This window comes from Ruditapes philippinarum, unplaced genomic scaffold (genome assembly GCF_026571515.1).
Source record: "Ruditapes philippinarum isolate M1 unplaced genomic scaffold, ASM2657151v2 ctg2852_1_1_1_1, whole genome shotgun sequence".
NCBI lineage: Eukaryota > Metazoa > Mollusca > Bivalvia > Venerida > Veneridae > Ruditapes > Ruditapes philippinarum.
Window position 1 is genome coordinate 57,938 of NW_026867301.1, and position 17,968 is coordinate 75,905.

The following is a 17,968-nucleotide window of genomic DNA, read 5'->3' on the forward strand; positions in this document are numbered from 1 at the left end:
ACGAGTCATACAGTTCACGTAAAACCCAACAAATTGTCCGCATCTATTTAATAATATGCGTATGTGCGTCTCTTGATTAACCTTATGATTTTTAAATAAATTATTTCACACCATATAACGGGCGTCAGTGGTGACAGATTGCTGTTACAGTAGTAATGCCAGGAATTCAAAATTTACTGATTACTACAGGTAGATTATGAAATTTGTTGGAATATTTATACTACGAAAATAAAATGAAACCATGACATTGCTATAAAAAGTACTCTAAGAATAAAAGAAGTTAATAAAAAGAGTTATCTTGGTTTTTTTTCAGAGCCTTTCTGCCATCATCGGCAGCCTACAACATACAATACTGCCTACAACGACACCATTTTCGATCTGGATGTAACATTCTCAAGAAAAACCACTGAATGCGTCACCCAAATTATGGCTGTCTTTGTTGTTTTTTTTTTGTTGTTTTTTTTTTTTTTTTGTTTTTTTTGTCAATAATTTAGCGCGAAAACTATAAAAAAACAACATAAATCTAAATTGTTGTCCCCTGTGTTATAAAATGTTTTTGTTTTGTTTTGTGATAGTATCACAGTGTCCTCTTTACATTCTTCATTTGCTCATGTTTTTATAAATTATACAAACTGAGTGTTATGGTAAATAAAATTAAATTTGAAATTGTATTACACGATTTTTCCCATTTTCCTTTCTTATTATAGCACACTTCGTGATATTTGAAAAGTCTTAATATCCACTGGATTATTTTTTAAATCGAGAATGATTCATTTTTGGAGTAAATTATTATCAAGTAATACAACGAAAATATCTCACATTTGTTATAATCATATGCTGAACACTACAGTTAATTACAAGTGGGTAAACAACATAAAACATAATAAACCAAAATGACCATACATATATTTGGACATATCAAAACTCGCTCTAAGTAAGCAATACTTATAAGCATGTACTCGTAAAAAGGGTATTAATTGATCAATTCGTACAAAAATGTCGCAGTCAGCTTGAAAATTCATCCAAAGGTATAAACCATAGGCTATTTAAAATGATATATCATCTGAATCATATCTAAATATACTGCCAAATTATCTAAGGTTCACGCTTTATTCATTTTAGGACAGGAAATTATAAATGTGACGCAATTCACAGCTTCCACATGAAAAGCGTAAATGTGTATGTTAAATGAAGTCGATGATGAATTTCATTATATGTTAGTGTGTCCTTTTTTCTGTCATTAAAGACAGCGATACATCCCAACTTACATGTAGTTACTTCAGCAGACCAAACGTGTTGAAATTTAAGGAATTATTATCAACAGAAAATTTTTATCTCCTTAAAAATATTGTATTTTAGCACGTTCTATTATTGAATATTTTAATACTAATAGCTAGAACAATACAGACTAAACGATTTCCTTAGTAAAGTTCAAATGAATTTAATATCTACCTTATTTTCTGACTATCTGAGTAACAAACGATTTAATATAAATATTTTTTCTTAGCGGTTGTAAAATATTTTCAATAGCAGTATTATCTATGTACGTGAAAAGCGTGCAGCTGTAGTGACGTACATTGAGTATTAGGATTTTCTCACGCCACCTGATTTTCCTTTGTGTACGGCCGTTTGCAATAGTGTACATTTAATTAAATATGTATGATAATTTGATAAATAATTATACAATTGATGGAAGAAAAAATAACAAAATTTGTTAAAATAAAAAAAAATCGTAATGCTCTGTTACTCTCTTTTGTTACACCTCTTCTCGGTATATACATATATATCTTTTTATGACATGCATGTATGTACATGTACCCACTATTTATCAATTAATCATAAATGCATATTTCGAAACATACACAGCATTGCAGCAGTTTTGGACTGTAAAGTTACTGTCCCTACGGAATTCCATAAACGACAGCCTACTGTTTACTGTCAACTGCCTACTCTCAACTGCCTACTGTCAACTGCTTACTTTAAACTGCTTAATGCTTACAGCGACTGTTTAATGCTTACTGTTAATTGATAAATGCATACTGCTACACGTAATAGAAAGAGCACCGAAACACGAGGCTATCTGATTTGTACGAGGGGGCGTAGCCCCCGAGTATAAATCAGATTGCCGAGTGTTTTGGTGTTCTTTCTCTTTTGTATCATAGTCAAACATAAAAACACGTTCCCTGTTGTCACAATTTTAAACCCCGGGAAAAGGTAACCAATGATCGAGCATCTGAATATGATATTTCTGCCGCTTTCCCTTTCTCTGCCGTCACAATATGTAAACCCCAGCAAAAATGAGCCAATCAACGGGCATGATCTGGAGTGCGGGTAACTGATACCTGCACTCCAGTTACCGCACTGTGCATGTACATGTATACGATTTAACTCTGACACTTTTTCAACAGAAAGGTCCCCAAACTATGATACAACTGTCTAATACCCGATTAATTGCTTGCCTGAAAGTAAATGTTGACTTTTATGTCCTTCTTCTTATGTGTTTATATGTTACAATGAGGCCGTTTAAAACAGTATTGGTCAAGTAATTACTCAGTATCATTTATAAAGACTTTGACTGAAGCTTGGAACTTGTTACATTTATACATGTACAATTCTCGTTTTACTAAGCAGAAAAATAAGTATATATCTTTGCAGGCATCTGGAACTTTTCCAAATCATAGACCTGTAAACTTTATAGAAATGTTAAACTAACCAAATATTACAATTTTTTTCTGTCATTAAATCTTGTTCGGTAATTTTGAGCTACCAAATATAACTGATTGCTTAATTATTTATACATGTATATCCTTGTTCAAGCTTAGATACATCTACCATATAACATGTATATTATAATATTTGTTCATTAAATGATATTGACCCTACCCTATAACTATAGAGCTTAATGGTATTTTTAAACGGAGGCCTTGTAATGTCATGAACGTCTTTGTTTTTACATTTAAATCACAATGGTCAGTTTTAAGTTCGCATTTTGAAAATAATGCTATAATGTTTTGTTAAAAAATAATCTAGGTAATGGTTCTCAAAACATAGATATATAGATTTTCAGAAAAAAATATATATACCAGTCACGTCTCGGATTACCAGTAGTTTATTCTGATAAACGTTAAACGTACTGGGAGAGTATACACACTTCATGGTCCAAATCATACATGGAACCGTTTAGTTCTATCTAAAAAAGTTACTACTTGTTCTGGTGATTGTAGACCGTACATTTATACCTTAATTCTACAAAGCCTTAGATTTGACTCAAGAAATGTTACTTTAATAGATGTTAAAAAAGCTAGCGAGTAACATATCAATTATTGTGTTACAATTTGAAGGTCGATGCATAATAAAATCATTGATACTTAGGCATTATTGTTAGTATTTGTTTATCGATATGATGAACTGCGGTATCCTAAATTTGAGTCAATGTAATGCCCTCCGCATGTAATTTCTTAGTTTTTTGCAATATTGCCTTTGTTACATTCTGATTTTTATAATTTATGATAAAGGTATTAAAACCACATGATAGAAAACAGATTAATCAATATATTGCTGGACGACCGTCTTTTTATTTCATTGTATTAAGAAAAGAGTGTCTAGGTTAACTTATAAAGCTGTTTTGAAGAAATATATTCAGTTAACTTGCCAGATATTGGAGCTTCAGATGTATTTCTTATGGAGCTAATGATATAACGTAATCTTCATCTTCCTAATACATACTTTTCGCGATCCCATCCATTCAAAATTGATGGACTAAGACACTGTTTAACCCATTACCCGATATACACGCCTTTTAACGCCTTTTTCACCCCCTTTTTTGTTGTCTCAAATGGTGAAAAAATGCCTTATTTATCCCCCAACACTTGTTTATGTTTGAGAAATGCTGTTTAAAAAAGTGACCACATTTTTGGCGCGACCCCAACCAAAAGATACATCAGGGGGTTGCCAGAAGGAGGCAAAAGAAAATTTTTGACTTTTGAGAGGCTAAAAATGACCCCAGATTGATTATAAGGTAACGCGTAACCAACGCTGAAAAGCATTTGACTCTATCTCAATCCATTTAGAAGTTGCAGCATTTTGAAATCAATTTTGATGAAAAAAATCAACGCATAATAGTGATTTTTGGCAATTTTGAGATGTCCCTTCGTTGCCATGGTAACAGGAAATTTAAGTCTGGGCATGTTGTTACAAAGGCAATGGTCCAGTCAACATTAAATTTTGTGCCAAGTTTGATTAGTATTGAAGCAGTTTTTATAGTTTAATAGCAATTTGAACTTGTAAAGACTTTTCAATGAAAACAGCCATTTTTCACAAAATGCTCATGAAGTAATGGGTAAAATGTGGACAATGTTGAATATTGTTTTTTTCAAATTGGTCATGTTACAACATTCAACAAACAAACTTTGCTCTATGGTTAACATATATATAACCATTTTCAATTCATTTTGTCATAATTTTGTTTTCCGGGGAGCTAAACATAAACAAAATTACAAGAAAATTATGATATTTTATTGTTAAGAACTTTTTTATTTACAATTAAAACGAAAACAAAATACACTTACTGATTATAACACCACATAAAAAGTATGTTTAGTCCCAATAATGAGACCAGTAAGCTAATATGTATACACCGTTATTTAAAATAAAAATTATGACACGCCTGTAAAAAAATCAAAATCTATATAAAATATTTGTAAAAATTCGGGAAAAGCAATTAATATAAAAGCAGAATTATAATTAAAAGTTCTGTTATGAATTATATACATGTAGTTGTTATGAAATTATATTAATGTAAATATACTCTGCAATGTAAAGTTATATACACGTTGTAAGAAAGGTAACTTAAAAATGCTTCATATCATATCATAGAAGCTCTACACTATCACGATGTCTTAGAACTGTTTACCATTGTCTTGTCAATTGTCAATTGAACTTGTCAAACCTCGAAATAGTAATGACTTTCATTGGATGATTCTGGCAAGTACGAAGGTAGATTTGCTCATTGGTTTTACTTGCGGTAATTGCAAAAAGAAATAGAATAAATAACCAACCTAAAAGTTCATTTTTAAGTGTGTTTGTTAACAAGATAATTATAAAAATTATATAAAAGATGGATTTTAATCAAACACGTCAAAAAATATATTGTAACATTAACATGATCATTTTGTCTAAGTAAATTTAAATAGTTAAGAATCTATTATTTCTCATAGTTTTTCAATAGCACAATTGATTTTAAACAAGAGAATAACGATGACTTTTAATAAAAGTAGAATAAGCTGGTCCAAAAACTGTAATTTATCACTTCATGTTTGCACTCTTTATGTCATTGAAATATTGAACGTTTTTGAAACAATTTGAATACAGCCAAGTTTGTCTTTGTTTATGCTTTCAGAAGGAAGCCGAGTTAAACTCGCCTTTAAGAGCCAATACATTTATGTAGTCTTTTCCTCTTCCATTGTAATTTCAATATTTTCATACAGGTGTATTGGTTCTGATACTTGTCTGTCAAGTCATTGAAAGTATAGGCTGTTCCTCCATTGAAATGTTACTGTCAGATTTATCATCCTCTGTACTAGAATAAAATTGATTCTACAATAATATTATTGTATTATTAACCTTCAAAGCACATATCTTTGCAACATAAACTATCACGAGTGCAATCAATTTAACAAAAATGCATTACAAAACATCTAATAAGGAATTACACATTTATAAGCTATAACTAACAGCCAATGAAAACTGAACCTAAATGATCTCGTAAATGAACTCACACATTTTTGATTATGAGAGAATGTTTAGCCTAAATTTCACAAGTGATTTCACCAGTATTTACAGATATTCTTCTAGAAATGTATAAAATTGTCAAATGAAAGTTTAATAAACTATGATATTCTAAACAAAATAAGGGAGTGTTGACATAACGGTCCAGACCTCCGCCTCTCAACCGAGGAATAGTGGTGGGCTCAAGCCCATCCATGTTGATTGTTGAACACATATTCTTTGTGAATAAATTATTATTAAGTTGATTTACCCTAAAATGAGTCCTATATTTGACAATTTATCAATCACATGTGCAAGAGGCACGTGGAATCATTTCATAACATAGTCAATGCAGTATGCAATGGTGGACATACACAAGTCATTGCAATGAATTCGAAATTACAAATTATTAGGCTTAATTATAAAATAATCCTTTTTAATTTACTTACTATTGTTTTCCCAGCAGATTTTTTTCAACAAAATGGCGGGTGCACATGTGTGTACATTCGGAATACTTCTATTTGATCCATACATAGACTTAGACTGTCAATAAGCAGTTAGCAGTAGGCAGTGAGCAGCAGGCTGTCCAGTTAGCAATAGGCAGTGAGCAGTAGGCTGTCGTTTATGGAATTCCGTACCCATGTGATGAAAATAACGTTTAAAGTAACATTTGTATTAAGTATCATGTTACCCACTCTTTATTTTATGTTAATCAGTCATATTGTTACTATTGTGTATTGTGACGTCGCTTCTCATGAAAGTGATTGTTGCTATTAAGTTGTCGACCCATAAAAAAGCAAAATCGAAAGAGGTATGGCACATAACCATGTCAATTTACTCTTAAAACGTTTAAACACATTGAAATTAGTTGTCAAAAATGAAATAAACAACATTAATTTAGTGATTATAAATACATATACTTTAAAACGGCATAGTGTCATTAATAATTAAGGGGAGGAAACTCTCACTGCCTTCTATAATGCAACTTTTGACGATTATATCCCTTTCTCAATGACTTGTATATTGTTTTTGTTTAACACGACTCAGAAAGACTATATTTGAAACATGTCTATTATAATAATAAATGGTTTAAAATGAAAATTTAATATATTTAAGCTACAAAACAAACACGTATGCCTCAACAGTAATTTTTACATCTGTTTTACAGTATCAATAAATATAGTACGAACAATATTTTTTTAACTGAATATTGCAATTGATAAATTAAATATTATCTCCGTGTGTACATGTATCAATAAATTGAATTTGATCTTTCTGTTGTATTGATGAATTAAATTATATTAAGCTTAAATAAATGTGCTCGTCTTTTGTATTAATTTAAATAAATTATGATCTTTTAAGTATTAATAAATTAATTAATAATCTCCTGTTGTATCACTAATCAAATACAATATACTGTTGAATCAAGATATAAAGCACTATCTTTAAACGAAAGAAAGTGATAGGAAAACACAATGTGGAAAACAAATTTGCAAGATTCAATAATAAATGCACTAATATATTAATTATATTTCAACATGTACATATGATAAACACTACAGTATCTAGATAGAATTTTATCGAAATTAATGCTTGTGCGTGTGCATGTGCGTGCGTGCGCCGTGTGTGTGTGCATGTGTTTGTGTGGTGTTTTTTTTTTTCTTGTTTTTTTTTTTTTTTTTTTGGGGGGGGGGGGTGTCTTTTCATACTTTACAGATCCAGGGTTTAAATGTCGCATGTGTCATGGCGGAAAATAAATGTACGATGCTGTGTGCGGTCTTAAACTAACTTTAACTAAACTTCAGTTAGATTTTATTACCGCAATTTACTTAAGCTTATATTTTAGTTAAAACACAGATGAAATACAAAGCGTTAAATATCCTCTTAATGTTGGTCAATACGGGCAATAATTATACACACAGTCACGTTTTTATTGCATTTAAAACAGGATATACGCTTGCATAAATAATGCATTATGGTAAATAGTGCCGTATATATTGTTTGTTTTAACCAATAAAATAAATTCTAATTATAAAATTAGACACTTTTAAATCGTCACTGTTTTGATATTTTAATATCTTTTAAGATCGTGCCTCCTTACTTCCGGGATGAAATTCACGTAACGATACGATGCAAATAAATCGTTAGATGTTGATGTTTATAGAAGATAAATGTTTTGTTTTGGTTACAGTTTTTTGTCATATATTTGACATATGCATAATTATACATAATTATATTCAGAATTTGTCGCGTGAAATAACAAACAGTAATTAAAATCAAAATGAATTATTGGGCCAGCCTTAAAATCATCTTTGTTTCCCCTCCCGCGACCAGTCCCTTTTTGGGGAGGATATGGAGGAAGGTAAAATATTGTTTATCCAAAATATTATTTTTAGGTCCATGGTGCAACCTAAGTAGAACCTGAGATTATATAAAATTTAGGATGAAAGCAAATTGCAGGATTTGAACCCAAAGAAACGCAAGTCAGTGGTCTTAACCATTCATTCAAGGATGATCATCAACAACAACAGCAACGTCACCATCATTATTATCATCATCATCATCATCATCATCATCATTGTCATCATACTTTTGATATGATACGAATAGTGCTAGTAATTACTGCTATCATCATCATCATCCACCCCATCCTCAAATTCGCCCCACATCAGCACAAAAATCACCATACATAGCATTATATTAGTGTGTGCTTTTTGTTAAAATTTCATTTATATAAAAAATATGCAGTTTTATTCTGTAAGTATATAATGATTTTTTATTCATTCATAATTCTGTCATCCTAAGAGAGAACAATGAATAAACTAAACGTTCGCTTTATGACCCTTGAACGGAGGTCAATTTTGAGTTGCTCTATATACGAGTACATATAATTTTCATATCCGCTTCCCCCTAAGAAACCCTCTTGACAACAACGTCTCTTCTTAAGAAAGTCAAGCATTGTATATGTACATTTGATAAACTATTAGAATAAGTACAAAGAAATGGTCAAAAGTAATCGGTTTACCGGTCACTCGAATTTAACTTCCTGTTTCTGGTTCAGCGTGAGATTTTTTTTCGGAAACTTACTTTATAGGAACAAGACTTTAGTGTTAAACTCAACGTGAAAAATGTGTTTAAGAAACTATTGTTTTGTGATTATTTTGAAGATAATATGTGACAACATATATATGACAGGTAAGTATTTTGTTAGTAGTTTGTTTTATAATATTTATTTGTGGTTTAGATTTATTAGCCGTGTTTCTTTGAACAGTGCGTTAAAACGTACATGTAACACCGGCCAATATAGGTTCGGTATCAGAATTATGATAATCGATTGTTATTATTGTTAAAACATGTATATAATCATTCACATTTTCCTTCATCTCTACCTACCTTCTCAAGAAAACACTGTCAAAAGCTGAGGGATAAACGTCGGAGGTGTAGTCAATTTGCCTTTCAGCCAAGAGGTTTCTATCCTCAATTGCATAATGACTGATTTTTACGACACCAGTACTAAATAGGTCATGGACATTTAGTCAAAAATGATCTAATTAAGCTTTGAGGTGTTATCAAAATAGAGCTGGTAAATAATTAAGTTCATTAACGAATTTATGTATGTCATATTAGTTTGTTGAATGTTGTGTTAAATACTAAAATCGTTAAACATCCTTTGCTCCAATTTATAATTAAAAAAATGTTCGAACGTGTCTAAATGTTTTATAACGTAAAATGTCAAATTCGTTACTAATTCAAATAACTTATATGTATGTGAGTTCTTTACATTGATTAATTAAATATAAGGAATGATACTATTTTATAGTTACAAAAGGTTCGTATGGTTTTAACTGAATGCCCGTTTGCTAAACATATCCAACCCATTTTGTAAATAACGCATTTTTTCTTTCTTTTTTTTCAAAATGTACCTACTTTCAACAAATGATAAAAATTTCATAGTTCATAATCTGATTTATAAATAATCAAATATATTCGGGCAAGATTAACTACTTATGACAGTACTTACTTCTTCCTGTTTTAGTTCAATAGCAGTCTTACCTTTCAGACGGTTCAGTACATTGTAGATCAATCTTAATTATTTATTCTTATACCGTAAAATCAGTTATAACCTGTTTTGAGTGTTGTCATTTTCCGTCGCCAAGTGAAAGGAATTCAGTATCAAAAGTAGAATTGAGTATCAAGCAGTGTAAATATTCAAATCATCTTCTTTCACTTTTTTATTAAATTTGCTCATTAACATATTCTTTTTTTAAAGCAACACGAACTTTATTTAAAAGTAGTCTTTTCAAGATTCGCTGGCTTTCATGTAGTAATTTTTTATTAAAATTGTGTGTTCTTCCTTTATTTACACAGTATTTTCCGCATAACGTAATCTAGTACGGAGGTAAATGTTTTCAAACATTTTTTCTGTGCATCAATTTAAAGCTGCATGTCTCCAGATGAGCCAAAAACATCAATAAATAAATTTTGAGAAATATGCACTAAAATATTTTGAATTCCTTTTGAATCTTTTTGATTCATCTGAAATCTATTTTGCATCCGTGCGTTTTGCGGTGTTGTTTTCATGAACTTCAAGGCTTTTTCAAAGCAGCCTTTATACAAACTGGTACAAACATGTTTATTATATTTCAAATACTTTGCAAGATAAGTGATATAAAATGACTGGTAAAATACGTGGAAATTACTAGTAAGTGCCGTAATTGATTTATTTTTTCCAAATGAGGAAAAACTGTGCAGTTTGGCGTAGATTACCGTTCTCAGGTCGGCAACCTCCTTCTGTTAGAGATACAGATAATTATAAAGAAACTGTTAACTTTTCTATTGTTAGCACAAAACAAACATTTGTCAAGGTGACCACGCGATAAACGTGTCTACATTCTAACCCGATGGTCTTTGATTTTATTCTTTCTTTGATCTTTTTAATTTTAGGAAATACTCGACATGTAGGGCCTGAAATGCTATTAGTTTGATTTACTTTCTTTCTTTCCAGGGGGAGCATGCACGGCAGGTCCTGGTGACGTGAAAACATTTGGCCCAGATTGTCAATACCAGTGTCATTGTAAAAATGGTGCTGCGTGTGATGAGGACACCGGATATTGTCAAAACAACTGTGACGTCAAATGGTACGGGCCAGGCTGTCAACTCAGTAAGTTTAATATAAGGTTGTTTTTTACTTTAGCTTTTTGATAGTTCTTATGACTGTATATTTTCTGTTCACTCTTTGAAATTCATGCATTTCTTATGGCAGAGTTTTACCAACTGTAACAACATTAATATTGGATCGTTATATTTAACAACGGTATTTAATGATGTTTAAAAACAGCGATATTTACCCATTTTTTACAAAATTGTAAAACTATTTTACGCAAGGCACATCAAACGGAAGTCATATATTATCACATCTTTCAGGCGATTTGGCGGAAACAGAAATGGCCAGGCATTTAGACAATGTCCTGTTAAATATTTGGGCTCACTATGCCAACGATGGCGATAAAGCAACGTGTAGTTATACTAATATTGCGACGGCTGGGTTGTCTAGAACACGACCTCCATGGTGGAGAGTTCAAACACCAAAACTTGAAACCATATGGGAAATTACATTTCTGACCAAAGAAGAATACTTACGTGTGTATACTATTGGATTTTAATAATTCATTCTATGGTAAAAAAGACAACGGAAATTAAAATAATAATATTAAATCGAAAGCGTTTCAAAAATCGTATCAATAAGTGCTATTCTTGTCTGCAAATAACAGGGGGGGAATAATTTAGCATACAGCAAGAAATCATATTTAAGAATTGTTTATTCTACTTTTGAAATTTCTGTACTTTAGTGTATATGTATAAAACGCTAGTATTCAAAACAAAAGTTCATTTACCTACTGTACCACTCATACAGCTGGTAAACATAACATTTTGAAGAAATTGTTGTCCTCATACTTTCAGATATATAGTTGAACCTCCCCTCCCCTTTTAAGACATAGAGCTTTGTTCTTGGTTTTAGCTTTTAATTGATATGATTTGTTCTTAAATGAATCGTTACAATAACCTAACATATATTGCTAGTAAGTTCAAACCATGTTAAATCGGACAGATGCAAGTTTCTAAATTTATAATGTCAGTTTCTTAAAGTATTATTATAATATCGTATAACAATTCATCACAACAAATTCATGGTTCAAATTATACATTCGAGCATACTTTTAACAGATCTTGTGTGAAAGATACCTTTTAAAGATTTGATAAAAAAAAATCAAACTTTTAAAGTGTGAAAAAAACACTAAACAAAACGTTAAACTATAAAGAGATAATGGTGGGGTGTAAAATTACCACTCTGCTTTAAAAGCACTTGTTAAATGTATGTTTTCGATGCGTTAATGTGATGTTTTGCGGACCTCGTGTTCACTGTCCTGTAACCAATAATGAGTAGCACTCACAAACGACGTCACGCAAAAAAGTAAATACATATATTCATACATTTTCATTTGCTATATTATCTAGATTATTTCAAAGGATTCAAAGTTACAGTAGAAACTGCCCCAGCGGATAAAGCCGGGGATGGGAAATATTATCCACCGGAAACGGAAGTTAAGCTGTGTTATCAGCACGATAATTCCGTGCCTTCTAACGAATCCATCCATGTCACGTGCGGTACACCGCTGACAGGAAATGTCGTAAGAATAGAACTGGCAAGCACATATAGTCAGCTAGTGTTATGTGACGTCAGAGTATACGGCGGTAAGATATGTCTTGTTTGTTATACTTACATTTATTCATAGAGAAAATTAATGTATTTGATACTAATAAAACGTTTTTACGTCACGAGCACTTGTACATGTATTTCAATGTGGTAATTGTTGGGCACCTGCTATCATATTCTGCATTCTCGATATTTAATGTCCCAACATCTCCTTTTGACGAAACATACAACATAAAAAAATGTCTTCTATCATTTTCTCCATCTTTAATATTCTGCAGGGCGCAATTTGGCTTTTAAGAAGAACGTTACATTTAGTGCGGCAATGGACGAGGATCTCTATCCTGCAACATTGGTAGTGGATGGTGATTCTAGAAACAGCTCTTTAGACTATTGTTTTTCTACAATACAGAGTACCTCCGATTATTGGGTTACAGTGGATTTAGGCCACCTTGCGTTTATTAATCGTATCAAAATCTCCGAATACAATGACGGTTTGTATTTGATCAAATTAAAAACTGTAATTGTAAATCATTATAGTTATTATAAGCTTATAAGCAAATAAGCAGGGGAGTAAATATTTTAACTCATAAGTCATTTCTTATTATATTTAATTTTAGAAATTTTAAAAAAGGATATGGTTATAGAAAGAGATAAAACCATGGTTTTGTCCGGTCGTTTCTGCATAATATTTCACGTGTGCATATTGTTATCGTATTGATTAAATATTATAGTTATAATCGTTTTATTTTAATATTTTGATAAGGAAAAACATAATTAAATATTTCTATTCAGTTCATTTTTACATGCACATAGACACTTTATGTAAAATATTTCTATTCAATTAATCAATTCATTTCAACATGCACATTGACCGATAATGAATCATATAATTTTTATTCACCAGCAGACATGAGGTAATTTTATTTGTTATGAAAATAATAATTATTGCTTCACTAAATGAGACTTTTGAATATCATTCTTTTGGTTCATATTTATTCAGAACGAATACGAGACTATGGAATATATGTGTCAAATACAACGGAACCGACGGACGCCGTGTTGGCATACTCGGATTATAGTAAAAATCCACCAAATCTGGAGGTTTCATTGCACGCGACCGGACAATTCGTCAAACTAGAGAGGCCTAAAAATCGGGATGCAACAGTAATCTGTGAACTCGAAATATACGGAGGTAAATTTTAATAAAAATATTAAATTATCATAGTTATTAAAGATTCTGTACACAATTTATATGGTATTTTAGCATAACTCTAATGCTCAAATGAAGATTTACCAATATTATTAGTTTCAAAAAGCATTATTTGTAAAGATATTACCGAATTTACTTTTCATGTTGATAAAGGGAGGTAGTTAGAAATTTATTTCTATAAAGTCTAAGTCATTTTTTTTCAATAAGAAATGAATGCATATATCTAAATGATTACATATAATGTGGAAAAATATTTGCAGAACATATTTTAAATAGTCTTCGATGTTTGAAGCATAATTATATAATAATACAGTGTATAAGATTTCACTTAAGTGTTGTAACAGCGTTAATTACAACATACAGAATCTTGAATTATCTAAGCAGTAAATTCGTTAAGAAATGGGTTATGTTATTTTATAATAACATAAAATTTTCAAATAAGGGTAGGCGTGAGTTGTTTAATGATAGTGTACACATAAACGAAATGAATGATACATTACGTGCAGATGTACTTAACCCCGTGATGTCCGTGACGGCAACATCACGGAAAAAATAATTTTCTGTCACGGCCAATATCACGATTATGTTATTTTGTTAAGTTACTTGACTTATTGAAATGTAAGTTACAAAATGTGAGTTTTAGTAATAATAATAATAATAATAGAAGTGAACAGATTCATCCACTTGTTCTCGGCAGTTTTCGAATTATAAAATGTAGATATTTTTGTGTTAATAAAAAACGCAAATAAATTTTATCCTGTTTAATTATAATTCTAAAATGGAGTGGGAGGCTGCAATTGTTTCATAGTTAGTATGGTAAATTGTTTTCAGAATGCTCGGCAGGGAAATGCGGGTTTAACTGTTTAACAGAATGTCATTGCAAGACATTTGAAGAAAGAGTGACTGGGGTGTGTACTTCCGGTTGCGAAGCACGATGGACCGGTCCAGGATTAGAGTGTATAAATAGTAAGTTACAATTATCTAATTGTCCAATATCTCTTCACATTTATTTGCAGACGACAAACATATAAATAATTATGACTGTTGTTAAGATAATTGAGTTTTAAAGGAACCCAATGTCACAAACATCCAAAATATGTATGACGTCATGAATTCAGATTTAAGCTAAAAATATATTATTATATTTATTCTTTTTTTTAATTCGATGTTAGAAATGAATTTTTATTGACAATTTTATGATCACTTAATGTGATTACATTATATTCTCCCTTTTAAACTGCCATCAATATAACTTTATAAATATAAATTGTTCCAATAATAAAAAAAAAAATTTTCACCAAAAAGATCTATGATTATAAAACGTTTTTAAAATGTGAATGCTTGATAAATAAATAGCAATTGAAAGTCGCAATTTTGTTTCTGTGTTAACAGAAACCAACCGATGAGTAGTTTGAAATACTTTTTGGGGAATTCCTAACATATTCCTGAAATTAGCATTAAGAATGAAACCAAAACTGATTTTTTGTATTTTTTTATGGTTAATATCAAGCTTGTCGGATGTACATCGCATAACGAATCATGTTGTTAAATAAATATAATTTCACCATTTTGATTTTGTGTTTTTTTTTTTTGTTTTTTTGTTTTTTTGGTTGTTTTTTTTTTTTTGGGGGGGGGGCGGGCGGGTTGAATTGGTAGTCCAGTGGAACAATTATAGTTTCCATTAATACATTTTTCCTGATTTTAAAAATGTATCGTATGTATGCAACGAATTCTAAAAACTGGATACATTTTCAATATACATGAATTGTTCTTTATATACATTGTACTATAAGTCTTTGTTAGATATTACACGTATATTTATTTATTTATTTATTTATTTATTTACTTATTTATTTATTTATTTACTTATTTATTTATTTATTTATTTATTTATTTATTTATTTATTTATTTTATTTATTTATTTATTTATTTATTTATTTATTTATTTATTTATTTATTTATTTTATTTATTTATTTATTTATTTATTTATTTATTTGCTTTTTTATTCCTTTGTCTGCATGAATGCTATTGCTATTTCTGAAATAGAGCTAACATATTCCTATAGATTGTGACGAAACTCATTGGGGAGAACAATGCACACTCCAGTGTGGACGCTGCAAAGACTTTCAGCCATGTGATGTAGTAACCGGATATTGTAAATCCGGATGTCAAAATGGTACCTTGGATACGCCTTTGTGTGATACTGGTATGAAATGTTAAAATATAATTTTTACAACTTTCTCAATCGTTTGTATATGATTAATATTTCACCGAGAAGCGTTAGATATTTTGTAGAGTTAGCAAAAAGTGATGTGACAGATGTATGATAAAACACTGTCAAAATCTATTCATTCATTGAAAGCACTGTAACATCGCACTTTGGGGTCAAACCCCAAAGTGCGTTACACTTCGCACCGCACTTTGGGGTCAAACGCACTTTGGGGTCAAAATCGAGAAAGTGACCCCAAAGTGCGTAATTATGCTACATATCAACGCACTTTGGATTCAAAAGTTCTGAAGGTGTCAACTGAGTTCTGCTTAAATACTGAGTTCTGACTTATTTTCGATCTGCGACATTGAAATATTTGAGATGGAGTTCAAGATGGTGGTTTGATGCTTCAGTAATGAAAGTTTCATTAATTTTACCACCTGAAATATCTAAAATTGTGTCCATATAACAAAGTACTTTGTACATAAATTGTTAATGTATCCTAAAATTAAAAGATGCTGCAAAAATATCACGTTCTGTCAGTCATTTACTTGATAACTTTTTGTGCCAGATTAAGCCCCATTTTAGATAAGATGGGGATGAAATAAAATGCAGTTAATATTTTTTTCCTAAAAGAAACTATAAAATACTCTATTGCAATGTTCTGGTGAAATGTCCAGTTTTTAGACCAGACTATAAATAGTGATTTTTACAAATACATTATTAAGTTTATAAACAAACTTAAGTTTTTTGTAAGCTCCGTAACAACCGTTCGCCAGAGGCTTTATAATGGGAAATCTTACATACTTCTTTAGAAAGGACAAACATAAATTTTTAATGTTTAAATAATAGTATCAGAGAAATTAAAGATACTTGTTACCTGAATAAAGTTACGATAAATGTGAAAAAATTATCACAAAAGTTACAAAATATAAACAATATAGTATTTGACTTCCATATAAAATAAAAATACTAATTCACTATAACTGTACTCCTTGCCAAAAAGCAACAGATGAAAAGGATGCTTCAGATAATTGGCAAATGGGTTACTTTTTTGATACTATTGACGTACACCAAAATTTAAAAAAAACTTAAGAAATACAAATAAAAGCACAATAGCACAATGGGCCTTTATAACGTTATCTTTATAATATCAGGGTGATCGGGACCCCACCATCCAGTCTGGGATAAATCTGACTGTCGATTAGTGGAATATATACATGTCAGACTGTTTTGGCGAGAAGATTTTTGCTAAATCATTTACATCAGTGATAAATAACAGGTTTATCGTGAACAAAATACCTCGAAATTAATAAGGATTACAAAATTGAAACCCTAAAATTCTAAAGAATTATTTGACACCTAGTCAAGTTTCTTAAATGTCACATTTAGATAAGCTAAATAAATGACCATTTCAACCTATAATCAGGCACAATTTTTAATGAAATGTCTTATTAAGATTTCACAGAATTTATACCTTTGTCTATGAAAATGTAAAATAAACGGGAAAATGATGAAATAAGTTGTAAACAATGGAGTTAATGAAAGGTGTACATCCTTTGGAATAAATGGAAAATGTAAGAAAAATATATTATGAGCTTATTAATTGATACAAATTCTTTATTTGATGAAAGTTCTTCACTCATTTAAAATCCCTATCGATTCTACTATAATTCACATATTTTGCCTCTATTCAATACCTTGATTTTTGTTTACCATTGGCTTTGACTACAATATATTATTTGAAACATCATGATAATTCATTTTATTGATTGATTTTTTATGACCCCAAAATGCGGTCGCTTGTCTGATGTTAAAAAATGCATATGTACCTGTTTAACGCACTTTTGGGTCAAACTTGGACCCCGAAGTGCGTAACGCACTCTGGAGTCGAACCCCAAAGTGCGTTTGACCCCAAAGTGCGGTGTTACAAAGCACCAGTCTTTAGAAATGATTTTTTCAAACTATAGTCAAACCCTGTTTATGAAGGCCATCTCTTGGGGATACGGAACCTGACATTTATAGAAAACTGGTCTTTATTTGAAGCTTGCTCGGTTCTATTTATA

General features: G+C 30.7%; 1 protein-coding gene across 1 annotated transcript in view; it reads left to right on the forward strand.

The window, feature by feature from the left end:
• Positions 1 to 8,778: 8,778 nt before the first annotated feature.
• Positions 8,779 to 17,968, forward strand: part of LOC132735609 (uncharacterized) — a 34,534-nt gene continuing 25,344 nt past the window's right edge. The window contains exons 1-8 of the mRNA XM_060722584.1: positions 8,779 to 8,961; positions 10,772 to 10,927; positions 11,191 to 11,406; positions 12,283 to 12,519; positions 12,760 to 12,976; positions 13,444 to 13,673; positions 14,523 to 14,657; positions 15,759 to 15,899. Coding sequence (XP_060578567.1) covers positions 8,895 to 8,961; positions 10,772 to 10,927; positions 11,191 to 11,406; positions 12,283 to 12,519; positions 12,760 to 12,976; positions 13,444 to 13,673; positions 14,523 to 14,657; positions 15,759 to 15,899 — 1,399 coding nt within the window. The 5' untranslated portion in view covers positions 8,779 to 8,894. The remainder of the gene's footprint in view (positions 8,962 to 10,771; positions 10,928 to 11,190; positions 11,407 to 12,282; positions 12,520 to 12,759; positions 12,977 to 13,443; positions 13,674 to 14,522; positions 14,658 to 15,758; positions 15,900 to 17,968) is intronic.